Source organism: Micropterus dolomieu, linkage group LG09, assembly GCF_021292245.1.
Source record: "Micropterus dolomieu isolate WLL.071019.BEF.003 ecotype Adirondacks linkage group LG09, ASM2129224v1, whole genome shotgun sequence".
NCBI classification, from domain to species: Eukaryota; Metazoa; Chordata; class Actinopteri; order Centrarchiformes; family Centrarchidae; genus Micropterus; species Micropterus dolomieu.
In genome coordinates, this window is record NC_060158.1 from 12,093,089 (window position 1) to 12,108,626 (window position 15,538).

A 15,538-nucleotide genomic window follows, 5' to 3' on the forward strand; every position below is an offset into this window, starting at 1 on the left:
CACACACACACACACACCAGCAAGTATGTCCTACTAAGATTTTTGGCACCTGTACCAATCTGATTATCTTGAATTCCATATTTTTGCATTTTTGCATAGTTGCATTAATAATAATAACAAATTTGTGATTGCCTACTGTTTCAAAAACTACAGTTTTGAATAATAAAGACAAAAAAAAACAAAATAGTTTTACAATGTAAGAATTAAGACAATATTAAACTTACTTTTGTTGACAATACAACAATTTCTTGTTACATTATTTACCAAGTTAACCCTTCTCATTTTGAATTGCCTCATTAGCACTTCTGCAATCTGGGCAGATCTTATCTTGTTTCAAATATTATGTGCTCTAACTAATTTTCAGTGAAATGTGGTCTGACCTCAGATGGTTTCTGTGACACCTGGGTTTTTCCTGCCTGTAGAAAGAAGCCACCTGGCGAGTCAATCAACAACAACTTCAGGTCAGTGCTAATGTTAATAAAATGCAAAATTACCTATTAAGTTGGCACCTAATGTTTAATTATTACCCAGCATCCAGTTGTGCTAACATGACTCAATCAGTGCCATTACGCCATCGTCAGTACCTTTTCTAAATACAAACTCTCAGTCAGTTTACTTTCAGTGACCTCCTCTGTCTCTTCGGAGGCTGTGAACATTGAGTAGAGGTTAGTCATTAAAGGTGTCATTCCACCAGGTGACCTTGGAGGTCAAAGGAATTCTGGGTAAATTACCTTGCAGAAGGCCAGAGCTATATTGAATGTCTCAGAATGAACCACAAGGTTGATTGAAAAATGGGTATTTGCATACAAGGCACTGAGCAGAGGCTGGCTAAGCAGCAAACCCTGGCTCTCTGCTTGGGTGGAGGTGGCAACTCTGGGAGGGAATGACTCCTCATTAAGCAGAAAAGCATCATTTTCTCAAGCTTAGAGTGCTCTCTCCCTCTCTCTGTATACATAATAGGGCTGACACTAGTTTGAAAATATAACTGAAACCTAAATAACTAAAGAAACCTGTGCTGTGTGTTTAGAATGAATTGGGCTCTGCTCATAAATAATACATATGATGATAGATTGCTGATGAACTGTCTAATGAAGAGGAGGGGGAGGGGAGGGGAAGCATGGTTTTTGCTGACGAACAGCAATTAATTTTTTTTATAGATTTAAAAACGGAGACCTCGCACACGCAGCACGATGCAGGAATGCTAATGTCCCTGGCATTTTTGAAACTGCTGTTATCTTCCTGGCACCGCACATTAGCTAGAGATATGGTTTCCTTGGCACTAATTTACCCCTATACAGCAGGTGATGGAGGTTAGAATCAAAACTTAATGGAATCTAATTTGACCAAAAGTTCATTCCCGTTAGGGAAATTAAACCCCAGTAATTAGGGATTACAGCCTGTTTTATGAATTTCAAATGCCAAGTCAGAAGTTATTAGAGACATTGTGATATTGTGACAATGCAAATACACTTTCTTTCAGCAGACAGGATTTATGTTGACAGAAATCAGAACTAGAGCTTGATGTTCCAATTTACATTACTCCAGATCAAATGAAAAAAATAACCGCCAGAGATGTGAATTTGATTATCTTCAGTCTCTCGCTTTTTTCAATCACGCCCCACAATGTTTTTAACGGCAGTAAGGGCTCCCAGGGAATAAACCTCCTGGTATTAGATCAATTTCCACATGAGAAATCCATCTTCTGCAGTCTCTGTGTGTCACACTTGCTTTTCCCATCATAAACAACAACCTCAGGCTGTATTTGTTATGCTCTTCACTACATCATTTAGCTCTTAACAATGTGCTCAGCTGTTGCTCTCTCTGCCACCATACTGCATGTCTATACTTCCTTTACATCTCTCTGTCATTTCCTATATGAGGAATACCATATTAATTTCCTTTGCTCCCTCCTGTCTTTGGGTTCTGCCTCTCTGACAGGCCTGTTCTTGGCCCTGTCATTGACTGTCACCAGTGACACAGGTTTCCACGAAAGACAGCGTGTTTCCTTCTTGCATCATGTGGTAAATGAGCATCGCTTCCCTCTCTCTCGCCTTTTTTCAATTCCTTTCCTCTCACGCATGTGCACACGCGCAACACACACACCTGCAGCTCCCTCTCTTCTCCCTCTTGCTGTAGATCATGCCGTTGACAGGTGCTAGGAGGGATTTCAGAGTGTCTTGGAGTATGTGCGTATAATATAGAAAAAAAAGATGCACAGAGCAAATGAGAAAGACAGAGAAAAGAGTAAAAGAGAGCAATAATTAGATAGACAGAAAGGAAGATAGTGTGAGAAAGAGTAAATGCGGCGCAGGTGTTGCAGGCCAGATCTCTACCTCCAGGCAAACTGATTTTGATAATGAGAGAAAAACAAACAAGTCACCTCTAATGAACATGTTTTATCGGGGCAAACAAATGCTCTTAAATGCTTGACTAAAAGGGTGAAAAGTCCACCAAATGTGATATTGTGGGTGTTAAGCCTTCTGAGTTATATTTACTTTCCAGTTGTTCTGGCCATTACAATTTGTTTCCTGCAAATACCACTCCTGGTAATGAATGTATGTGGGTACAACTCTGCCATTGATGCAGTTCCTTATTCTGCATTTTCTTGGTTTTACAGCAGTACCTCCAAGCTGCTTGTTCCCATACAGTACGCATGAGCACCAGAAGAAAGGTTGAGGTCTTTAAAGATACTCCACTTTCTGACACACCATTAATATTCTCCATACAGACTCTTCCTCTCCTCTACATGAGTACCCCCTTCCCCCTCCTCTTCCCCTATACCCACTTCCACTCCACTCTCTGCCTTTACATCTTTGCACTGCCTTAAATCTCCTTCCTCCATCGCCTTTGTTTTCTCCACGCTTCCCTTCCCCAACTATACCTTCTTCCTCTCCCTTTTGGTTATTTTTTGTTGTAACTTTTTCTACCACTTTCTCTACCTCTTCCTCCTGGGAAGTGGCACAGAATCCCTTTAAGTGCTGCAAAAGCAAATCTATTTATCATAACCATCTATCTCTTACTGTACATATATCTTATGCTATACTGAAAGACACACTCACACACACAAAGACATAGACTGCAGATAAAAAGAAAACGCAGCTTCTCTCATGTGTACTTACAGTGTACTAGAAAGACAAGTGCATGTGCAGTAAGCGAAAGAATTTCAAAATAATGATACAATCTATGTGATTCACTCTCTCAAAAGCAATAGAGCAATACATTAAAAGGGAGGTAAATGGGCGGGAGCGCCCACTCTCCTCCCACGCACAGCAATGCGGTTGAGCGAAGCTGTCTTTGGGGACTTCCCATTGACTCCGCACAAGGTGAGAACGGAGCAGGAACAGAAGGCTGAGCAAAAACACTTCAAACAACACGGCAGGAAGACAGAGAGGGCTGCTGCTCTGCAACGAATAGAGAGGAAACACAGGCGTGAGGGAGGGACTGACCAAAAGAGACAGAGTAGGCCAAGACAAGGAGATACAATCGTTACTTTCACAGTCAGACAAGCATGTACACATGCACACACACACACAAACCCAGACAAATGATGAGACATGAAAGCACCTTAAATGCCACCTAATAGCAGCCAGACACAAACACACACACACACACACAGAGTGAGAGAGCTCAGCAGGACATTGATATTCTATACGCCCACACACAGCATGGTGAGGATCTGGGCTCGTCTCTGTGTGTCTCCCAGTTTTACAAACTACGCTGGTCTAGGCACAGTCCCACGCAGCATTACACAGGTTGCTACCATGAGAAAAAACAAGATGTAGGCCTTTTTCCGACACAAACTGTACGTACAAAGTACATGGCATTTAAAAGAATGTAGCTTTAACACTTTTATGGTCATAAGAACACCATACTGTACTGTACATAGCCCAAAGCTGCCAAAAGGCAGCTGAACCACCCAAAAAAACATTGCAACAGATTGGTACATAGCCAGAGGAGAATTTGCACACTTTTAACAAGGGAGTATGGTGAACAGGTAGACTGCTGGCTCTGCTATACATCTCCTCTATAATCCAGTCATTAATAGTAAGGCACTCAAAATTTAGTGATAACAAGCAGGGCGCCACCTCTTCTCATCCCTCCTCAAATAACGCCCCTGGCTATAACAAATGCAAATAACAGACTGTAGAGTTGTTTCTCTTACCAACACTACACACTGATCCAGAGAGATAAGGCAGAGAAAATGACACCCCCACCACCACCACCACCCATTGATGGAGAATGCCAGTAGTGCAAGACGAGTCACGTATTGTCCATATAAATCAATGGGTGAGAACAGCAGGAAGGGAAAAAATACATGTGTGTGAGTAGAGAGAGACATGATTATGTGTGTGCCGTACCTCATGTATTAACCATAACTGAATTTACACATCAAGGGCGGCAAATGAATTCCAAATAGATTTTTGATGCAGACCAACACGAGACCTGATTTAATGATGAGATTGAAGATATGGAAACATGGAAGGAAAGAGTGTGATACCACTGACAAGAGTTGTACTCTGATTAAGTTTCCAGGGTTTAAGCCAGAACTAGCAATGACTCCTTTAAAAAATAAATTGTCCTGCCACTATAACTTTCCTGCACCCAATTGTCCCCCATAAAATCAAGGACAGAATCAAAGCTGTTAGCAGGCTTCTCATTTCTAGATTTTATTAGCTGTATCAACAGCTAATAAAATCAATCTACAGCCAATCTACAAAATTAACCTGCTCATTGCTATCTGCTAATTAGAGCCTGACCCTTGTGTGATTTTTGAGGGGAAAAATTTACAGATTACAGATACTTGGCATATATAGTAAATGTTTGAGCTGGAATGGAAATAGAACTCGTCTATGTGGATTGTGCATCATTTTTTGCACAGGCATGACTAAGAATACTCAGAAGGCTGCTTTCTTAAACAAATAACTTTATTAAAGATTCTTTAAGTTACATATTCCTTAACATGTTAAATAATTTAACATAAACATTGTCAACCAATTCTTAAAACATAGTACGAAATGCAATGGAAATACTCAAGTAGAGTGGCTCTAATTTGCACTAGTACTTGTACTAGTAACTTAAATGTACTTAGTTACATTCCACCACTGCTCTTTACTAAAACGCATTTTGCTTATTAAAACATGTCCTCTTTATGCATCTCATTAGGTAGATAACAGCATAGCATGATATCAACATCAACAGACAGTTGTCTGCTGAGCTACAGAACGAATGTGAAGAGATGCTCGGATGCTTACTTTTAAATCTGTTACGTTACTGATTGTACTGACTGTGCTGGCTAACAGCAAACAGGTGTGATAACCATGAGTGACATGGCGGTGGTCAGGAAAGGGTTAACGTGTTATTAGTTACTTAATTATCGGGTCATTGTTTATTAAATTATGTTAGTAAGTATTTCACAAACTAGTTAGCAACTTAAGGTGAACACATCACTTGACTCCGACTGCAGCACCATCCGCTCAGCTGTTGCGCACTCTGCTACATGTACTGCTGACAGTGCTGACTGAGAGTACTGTAAACAATGGAGTCAGAGCATGCTCTGCTGAACACCATGTGACACCATTTCTAAATCACCCAAAGCATTGTTTTCTGCATTATATGTTCTGTAAAAAAGGTTTTCTTATCTGTGCATATAGGAAAACCTATATTCTGATAGATAGATAGATGTTTATTTAGTCCTTGCGGAAATTCATTTTGTGTCATACAGCAAATGTCAGACCAGACAACCGCCCCACCAACACAACATCCTGCCCCGAGTGCTATACAGTATATCTGTGATAGGCCCATATCGGCCAATAAATCGGTCGGGCTCTATTAAATATGCATCACAAGCAAGTATTGTTAGTGAAATGCCACTATGCATTGTTTTGATGTTTAGTTAGCAAGTTTTTTGCTGTTGACAAAGACAGAGAGATCTGTCAGGCAATAAACTAGTGTTAGCTGCCTGCTCATGTCATTTTCCATTTTCCTCACGTTGTAGCCAGTCGTGCACTTACCCACAGCTAATTCTGGAGGATAGTAAACAAGAATCCCTTACTTATAGTTTAAATACATCACATATATGTTTTAATCACCTTAATCTATATTTCTGGACAGTCAGAGCTGAGCAGCAGCTTCTTCTACCAGCCTGTAAAAACACAACATTAGCTAACATAAGGTTAGCTCAGCATCACAAGGAGAGTCGAAAGGATACATTTAGATGATATCTGATATTTACAGCTTTATTCTTCAGATGTTACTTACCAGCAATGTAATGACTAGTATAATGTATAAGTATAATGTAGTATATAGTATAATGTATAAGTAATTTTAGGAATCCCAGTAACATAGCTATTATCTAGGGACAGTACATCCTAAAAAACTTGGGACAGTCCCGAAATATGAGCAGTTGTCCCGACTCCTGTCCTTTAAAATTTGACTAAACCTGAGTTTTGATTAGTTAACGCCTAAAAAACATTAAACTCTCTCATGTAAGCACTGTTCCAGCTCTTCATTAGCTACAGCAGTATATCATGAACATTGTGTCACCAGAGTTGTTATAGCCACAAAGTAAAACACGTGCATGCTCTTTTCCCCTTTATGTTTTCCAGTGTAGATAGTGGAAGTTATAGTGACAAGGACAGGGGAAGTATAGCTGCAGGCAGCCACGTAAGGAGAGATCTGACACGTCTGCAGACAGCTGTCACAGGTTATTGTCATTGATGTGTTTTTTCCTATTGACATACAGTTGACATACATGAAGAAAAACAATTCATTTTACTTTCACCTGTTTTACTGTTCTCTGACACTAAATGTAATGTACTGGAGGCCACGCCCAACTCCCCTGTCTCAAATTTCATGTGTCCTCACCTGGTCCCCCTACTATTATCACAGAATTTAATTTTTTTACACATTAAATTGGTCTGATTTTCTTGATATATTTTAATTTTGAAGTTGACTTCAGTGTGTAAGTTTTAGTGGCATCTAGAGGTGAGGGTTGCAAATTCAAACCAAAGGCTCACTCACTGCTCACCCCTCCTTTTCCAAGCACAAGGAGGAAGCTATGGTGGCCGACACGCTCTGTTGGCTCTTGTGCTAAATAATACGCATAGTCCTCCATTTGTCCAAATTTCACTTCTTACTTCTAATAAAACAACGACTACTACTAGTACTACATCTTCTTCTTCTTCATACATATTCAACGTAGCAACGAAACGTGCTCTGTAGAGCAGTTTGTCTGTTATTTTCTCAAAAATGTTTTCATCCATATTTAATAATTTATCTTAAACAAATTGTAATTTCTTTAGTGCAATCAAAAAAGAAATTTGCTGGATGTTCAGCAAGTACCTTGAGTTTGGCACTTTGGCTGTCACCATCTGTGAACATATTTGTACGAGAGGGTGGAGGCAGCTAGCTTAACCAAGCATCCGTAATTCACATTAACTGTGATATTAATTTGGATGCTAATTTTGGCTAGCGATAAACAGGCTTAAAACAAAGTACACTTACCGGAAAAAATTAAAAGCACACTCCATAGAGTGTCTTTTAGAACAACTGACCTCTGAAGAAGACATTTTTAGGAGGCCAAAATGTTACAGTTAACTTTCATGAACTGAAAACACACTGTGTTAGGGTCAAAGCTGTTAGACGAAACAAAGACAGCACTTAAAAACAAGTTCACGGCAAGTTAAATGTACACTGTGCAATGAATACAATTCACCTCAATTGGCAGGTATTCGTCGAGCGACTTGTAAATCACAAGTTAGCCACACCCTAAAGCATTCCCTGCTTTATCGTCTATTTTCCTCTAAATGGGACCATAATGAACAAAATGAAAACTGTGCTGTACTGACTTGAAACTAGCGAGACTATGAACTCATTGGTAAAGTGTTTACTGAGGTAATAAGTGAGAAGGAGGGTCGCCCCCTGCTGGTCATTAGAAAGAATGCAGGTTTAAGGCACTTTTGTATTGGCTCAGACCCGTAGGTTGCCACTTGGCTCAAACACTGCATAATGGCTTGTGTATGTAGGTCATACTGTACAGTTTACTCTGTCCAAAAGCGTTTTATTTCACCACTCTGTGTAGCTACCTCACCAGGCAGAGTATTTAAATATCTGCAAATGTAAAATTTGAGCAGCACAGCCCTCCAGCTTCCACACAAGGATATAACTTTCATTTCTTGCCAGTAGGTAGCTTCCCGTCCAATCCACTTACATCACACTTTCAAGCTCTAAAGACTTTGCTATCATATTCGTAATAGAACAGTTTCGCTTGAAGATGATTTACTGATTTAAATGTTCCCTCTAACAATATAAGAGGGATACATTAAGCCACTGGAGGTGGTGGGCTGCTGCTGCTGCTGAAGGGTCAAATTACTTTTAGTCATTCTGGATGCACAGAGCACTAGAGAGAGATTTCAATTTTCTTCAAATATTCTAATTACAGAGATGATGGCTGCCAAAGGGTCTTAGACCTTCATATAATTACATCTTCAAAAGGAAAAATCTCAATTATAACAGAATACCTAATTATTACACTGCCCATATTCGAAATTGCCCTCACATGAAAGGAAAGCTAGAGCCGTATCATCCACTAAGCTGTGAGGACAGTTTCCACTTCTTGTACACCGCTGTTGTTAAGCACCCAAGAGCATTAGAGGGAAGACCTGTCACGGCTCAAGACCTGAAGGGAATGAACAGAGAACAAGATATGACAGAGCACAAACCTGTGTCCTCACTCGCTGCCTTTTTTATGAAGGGACACTGATAACACTGAGGGCGCTGGTCAGTGCAAAATACCACATCAATTGCCATACCTCAGAAGAGGCCTTCTGCTTCAATAACAAAACAAATTATTTTGACCAACTGCTGTGGCTGCCATATCGTTTTCCAGGCGATGTAGCGTAACAAGGCCCATTTCCCAAATAATCAAACTCTAGCCAGTGACCATCCAGTTATCAACAGCTTTGATCTTTTTCCTACATGGCAGCCATTTCCATCATAGCAGGAATGTAATTTCCCAGTGGGTAACGGGCACTGCAGTGCAGACTCCTAGTGTAATGTACTGTGGAGCTACCTTTCGGAAGTTGGAAAGCCCTCTTTGTGGAAAGCATTTGCATTCAAATCATTGAGTCTGAAATTGGTTCTACCTGTCTGGGATCAGGACTATCTCCTGTGGGTTCCCACTGCCAGTTAAGTACAGTTTTTATAACCTTGGAGCGCAAGGAATGCTAATGGTTTTTGATGGCCTAACTATGTTTTTCTTTGGACTCCTAAGAAAGTAGCACCACCCATCACCTGGGGTAACTCCAAATGAGTCCCATGGCATGTTCCCATCAGAACCCATGATCAGGCTTTAATGGCCCACCAAACCTGCCCATTCCTCATGATAATAACGCTGAGCAGGCTTGGGGTCTTTTGGACCTATAGTGGGACCAGAGAGGATACAGACGTAGAAACACCAAGATGGAAGGTTTTATTGTGAAAGAGTAGTCAAAATGTTCACAATTTCCCTTCACTTCAAATCTATTCAATTCCAGGTTGATTAAGTGCCTCCTCCAGAGGTTTAATCTGTATTCCCATCCAGCTTTTAATTTAACTCACATTCACTACACAGTAAGTCCAATTAGTGTTTACCAAGAGCAACAGCCCTCTTGTGCTGCTTTATTAAGTCTTTGCAATTATTTAAGTTTTCATCACGTTTGATTGTAAGTGTGGAGAAATCTTAACAATGAACATCAAATAACAAATCATCTTTTTTTAACTTGCTTTAAAGTGTTAAGCAGATGAGGAGTGAGATATTTGGCAAAAAATATACTGTATACTGTTGTTCTCACCTAACCTGTGAATCTGTGAAGCAGGCTGAATGTAAATGCATTCTCTAATGAAAACATTTATTTTTTTCTTGTAGAGGAATAACTTACAGTTTGTTTAAGTCTCACAAACGTATCTTTCATCTGTGTTTTTTTAACCTTTGTCTTCTCTAAAGTGGCCGCTGCTGCAAGACCATGTTTAGTGTAGACATAGTTCAGGCCTCCATGGCGTATGAACCCCGAAGCAGTGACTGACAGGCCTGTAATAATCAATTCTCAAGCATGCTGTTCCAAGGCAATACTTGATCTGAGTTTCCCGAGCTCAGCTCCGAATACTTCATGGCAATTTACTGACACCGTGAAATCCAATCAAAAATGCATTTGGACATTGATCACTCAGATTGATTGCTGCTCAGAAAGCAACCTTGTTGTGTTTTTGTTTGGCCAGGGTCCATTCACTTTCCCATTCCCTATAAATTTATTGATCCGCACAGCCACTCTTGGATCCATAAGAACCATTAGACATCCTTTCAGTGTTTCTCCATCCATTTATGTGACTCAGAGCAGATTCCACTGAGCTAAAAATGTCCACTTAGCAGACACCAATACAGGTCTACAGTGTAATGAAGCCAGGTGATAATGTTAACTATCCCTTTAAAAGCACTGTTCATCCAAACTAATCTTCTGGATGCCTAAGAGAGATAAAGAATATAAAGCAGTCAAATGTATACAAACATTTTGAATAGTTGGGAGGAGAGAGGATATGAGAGAGGAATACTTCATTAGAGGTGGAGAGACATGTTTAATTCAAAAATGTCTAAAAGGTCAATTAGCACTTTTTAATCAGTGTTATTCACACATTCTCATTTAACACAACTGCAACCAGGGAAAAAACTACACACTATTTAACGCTGTTTGAGACGTTTGTGTGGTACAAAGAATGTGAAGAAATTGAATGCCAGCAAGTAAGATGCATTTGTATGCCAAGTTACAGAGGCAGTCCAGAGACAGAGCTGCATGCAGACGGACGTGCATGTAATCAGGAATCAAATCGACTCGTCTCCTGTATGCCGCCTGCGCCGTGTTGCAAAGGGCAGAGGGGCAGGTGAATGGCGGGTGCTATTGTCTCTGAGCATTGGTCCACATGAATGACCCAGCCTGTGTCCACATTAGCACGGATCAACTCCTGAGGGTATCATCTCCTCAGAAAACAACAGCTACAACACATTCGGCCAAATAACCTAACTTCCATATCCAGTAAAACCCACGGTCTCTTTCACCCTTCCTGACTTTTGGCCAACTCAATCAATCTTTCCCTCGCTTTCTTTTCCTGACAGACTGTTCCACTTTCCACCTTTCTAGCGTGTTCTCCTTCCATTCCGCCACAATCTCTCCATTGCACTCACCTCTCCCCCACAGTAGTTCTCTTCACACTTTGCATCCTTCCATCCATTTTTTGGATTTATCCTTATCCATCACTTTCTCCATCACTCTCTTTCTGTTTTCTTCATTTCTTAGTAACAGTTCCCTTTACTGCAACTTAATATCAACAAACTTTCCCCTGTAGGGTTTCAGGGTTCTCCTCTGCCCCCCGGGGAACCATCTCCAGCTAGAGCTAGGTCTGCACACACCCACACAGACCGACCTGGTGGTTAATGAGCCTGTTATGTAGACTGCACCTTGACTCAACATTGATCACCAGGCCTCTACACTACAAACTCTCAGGGAAGATATTTCTCAAGATGATCATTTATTTTGTAGCACCAGATATGGTGCGCCGGGGACTGGGTTGTTTTTTCTTCATGTGGTCCAGGGGCCTGACGGACACTATTTCAGGTTCAAATCGGGGTCATAATGTTTGGCAGGAAACACGCAGAGTTGTAACTCACTGAGGATCAGCCACAAACAGCAAAAGAAAACTGTAATCTTGCTGAGCACACGAGGGAATGGCAATTTAGCAAAGCAATGTGTGGCACATTTTCTCACTCAACTCAATTCCCTTCTATTCCTTCCCACACTTTTTGCTCCAGTGTCCTGCGAAGTTATAGGCATTAGTAGAAACACTGTGTGACTTGGGGAAGGAGTGGGAGTGAATGAAAGCAGCGCTGTTGTTTTGATCATGCTAGCATGGGGTGCCCAATTATGGTGATGCGGCCTGTCTAACCAGTGAGACCAAACACCTGATGGGAGGAGGTGGCAGGAGCAAGGGACGGCGCTTGTGAGTAGGCGAGGCTACTGCAGTGCACCGCTGCTCCCGCGTGCTCTCAAGATGTTCCACATCTCCCCCCTCTAATTGGCAGATGGCCTCAGATGCGAGATGATTTAATGGCCTGCGTGTGTGTTTTTTCCTGCCTCAGTCAGCCATTAGCAGGGACATCTGTAACGAGTTGGCCAGGCGCACTGCTGAGAGCGGAAGCTGAGAGCAACACTTTCTAATGGGGGGTAGTGCGATCGTGACGGACTTGGGTGGTAATCAAAGCACTCTGAGCTATTCCTTTGCGTTATGATAATCGAGACATCTCGTTTCAAATTGTCCGTGGCAGAGGGAAAAGCTATGATAAATTGTCTGATGTTGTTTACCTCAGAAAGGCGGCAAAGAATCAAACAGCACAGTATTACTGGCTATCAACTGTGTGACAGTCCCCTTTTGACTTTCAATACACCAGAGCAAGCCATTTCTAGCTGAGCGTTATCATAAAAAGCCATTTTCATGGCTTTGGCACAAACAGCTTGGCTTCCAAGTGATCCCATTTCTTGCAGCTGTGCCGTAACCATCTGCGCTAAATGCTGCGCTCAAGGGTAAAACATTAAGGCCTCAAACAGAGCTTACCCCTACAGGCCTCTGGTTTCTGGCTTTCTGTCGCTGCCTTCATTTCTTACTGCTCCCTCCTGAGCTGGTCTCCATAACCAGAATTGGATGAGGGAATGAGCTGCATCGTTGACCAAGTGAGGCCTTCAGCAGGTTCTGTATGCATGTAGACATAGTGTGGAGAAGTGGCCGCGAGCCTAAGGCCTTTTAAAGCCTGATGGCCTTCAGTATTCTTGCCATAGCCTCTGAGGATTTGTCTGCTACCTGCAAAAATGGGTCAATTTTGGCATTATTTTAGAGATTTGTATCTCACTGTGGAGAAAGAGGTTTTGCACATGCAGGCATATAGAACCGCACCTGCACTTTGTCTCTGTTTCCCTCCCTCTCTCTCTCTCTCTCTCTCTCTCTCTCTCTCTCACACACACAGTATTCTGAATTCATTAATATGAGCACATATTTGTAATTTTCACACATAAATGCCAATTTAAAGCCACAAAATATGCTAACACTGCAATGAATGACTACATTGAGCAACCTTACCCATGCTGTGAAAATCATTTTAGACGGAGCACATGCCAAAAGACTAATTAAAATTGATAAATAGGACTAATACTGATTATGACACTTAAAAACCAGACACCTTTACAGAGCTTAAATGCAAGTAAGTCTCACTTAATATACCCCTTCTCTATTCATGTCACACTGACAGGATTAACTGCACTCATAAATCTAAAATAGTTTTGAATGTGACTGTGCCATTCATATATTAACATTAATGAGGATGTGCTGCAGCACCACCTTGACTGTTTCCATCAGATTTTAGAGCAGTTTCCCACTGTCGGACTGGAGGAAACCTTCAAATATTTGAATTATCCTACATCCACATACAATCAAATAACTTTCACACAATTTCTAATTCTAATCATCTACTGTACGTGTACTCTCGGCTGAGAGCCTGGGAGGTGAATGAGGGACCAGGAGCAGATGGGGGGGTGGTAATGAGATGTAGAAAAAAGGGAATTGAGGGGGACAAGCTGGCTGGTGAGACACAGCAGAAAAATAAGAGGGGGAAGAAAATAACCAAAGTATGAGATAGAGAGAAGCGATAGGAGAGACCCATGTCTGAGGTGAATACAAATGGACAGAGGAGGAACACAGATAGAGGAGGAGGAGGAGTGGGGGGAGGCAAAGAGGGAGGTTGTGTGAGGAGAGGAGATAAAAGAATGTGAGAAAGATGGATTCACTGTTGGCTAATGAGAAGACAAAGGCAGTAGAATCCACATCGATCTCTGCCCCACAGCAAGCTGGCTTTATAGCTCACAGGTAGAGAGAGACAGGAGAGGCCCGGGAAGCTTACCTGAGGGTAAGCAACCTCACTGTTGTAGGAGGAATAGGCACTGTTGTGTGTGAATACATGAATGTGTGTTAAAGAATTCATCGTGAGCGTATATAGTCCAGCAGATTTAAGGAAGTTTGAGCAGTGCATGTGGATGCTGTATTTGTGCTGCACGGGGGAAGGCGGAATGATGGACAACACAAAACTAAAAGCAGGGTAAATGAAAAGATGAATACTTAAATGAGTCATCATTGTAAAGCGGTAGATGGACTAAATGTGAGGTAGAAATCAAATATTTATATAGTAACCACTCTGCATGCAGGGCGGAAAGAATGAACATTGAAGAAACAGTTTCCCTGTGGAGATGCATTACTGTAATCTGATTAAATGATGATGGGGAGAGAAATGTGGTGCTGAAAATTGTTTCAGAGATGAAAATAAGCACCTATTTAGTATTAGTATTTTACTCAGGTTGATAGTCTGATGATGTCTGGGATAATAATTGGCTTATTGGTGGTAGGCTATTTAATGTATTTCAGGGGTGTTTCAAGGGCTTAATGCTGTAAATAAAAGAAACGCGTCGCTGCAGAGGACGACCACTGTCTTGTAAACAAGTTCTCATCAGCACAGGTGCGCATCAACAAAGAGGAACACAAGTTAATTTGGTGGTAACAGGGACAGGGCTGCGTTACAGCTGCAGAAAGCCACTTACAGTAGGTTTGAGCTGTTCCAGTACACCGCGTGCCGGTCGCTGGCTCTCGACAGGTGCAAGTTTGTAAGCGCCAGCGTGATGAGGCTGAGAGAAAACGTTGCGAGAGCCATAATCCCTCCGGTGCTTGTCCAGCCCTGGTTCTCCTCTCTTCCTTCTACGTCCCCGCTCCTTCTGTCCCAGGCGCCGTGCGGCTCACAACATCCCAGCGATCAGAAACGCTTTTTCAAGTTCCCAGTTACCTTAACAACGGGTTGAATCAGGGTGACTTCTGAGTGGTTACGTGTTCTTCAACTCAAATCCCATTGCGACGAGACCCATTTGGATATGTACTCACTTGTGCCAATTCTATTAAGGACTTCTTTCTTGTAGCCGCACTTTCAAGTCACTCTGTTTGACAATTCTGCTTTCATTAGAGAGGAACAATACAGGTAGTAATAAGGCAATAAAGGTTACCACATTCACAACTGACAGCTGAAGTCGGTGTTTATTATTCTTTAGACAGCTTTAAAGCCGCTGGAGCTCCGTTGAAAGGTTTGTGTAGCCTACCTGCCGCTCCTCTCATCATCTTCAGCAGCAGCAGCCAAGCGCTGCGTACACAACGCTACAAGCCCGCCCTCTGATGGAGGAGCTGCGCTCACATGTCCATCTATTATGCCGCCCCGCCCCCTCTAAACGTGCACCGTGTTTGTGTGTGTGTGTGTGTGTGTGTGTGTGTGTTTCAGTAACTGGAGAAAATGCTATCCTATTACAGTTGTTTTCAATTGCTAAGATGCAATGGTCAAAACTGAAGCCACTTTTTCAAAACTCTTCACACAGTCTGCATTAGTAACACGCATCTTGGCCAAACACTTAATCTCACCACCAAAAGTCACTCA

General features: G+C 41.7%; 1 protein-coding gene across 2 annotated transcripts in view; it reads right to left on the reverse strand.

The window, feature by feature from the left end:
* The window catches only part of efna3a (ephrin-A3a), a 62,157-nt gene extending 46,905 nt beyond the window's left edge, over positions 1-15,252 (reverse strand). Inside the window, exons 1-3 of one of the 2 annotated variants that reach the window (XM_046059778.1) lie at positions 15,210-15,252; positions 14,998-15,063; positions 14,664-14,902 (exon numbers count right to left, since the gene is read on the reverse strand). In XM_046059778.1, coding sequence (XP_045915734.1) covers positions 14,664-14,773 — 110 coding nt within the window. In that variant the 5' untranslated portion in view covers positions 14,774-14,902; positions 14,998-15,063; positions 15,210-15,252. The other variant, XM_046059777.1, reaches the window with a different exon arrangement.
* Positions 15,253-15,538: the final 286 nt, after the last annotated feature.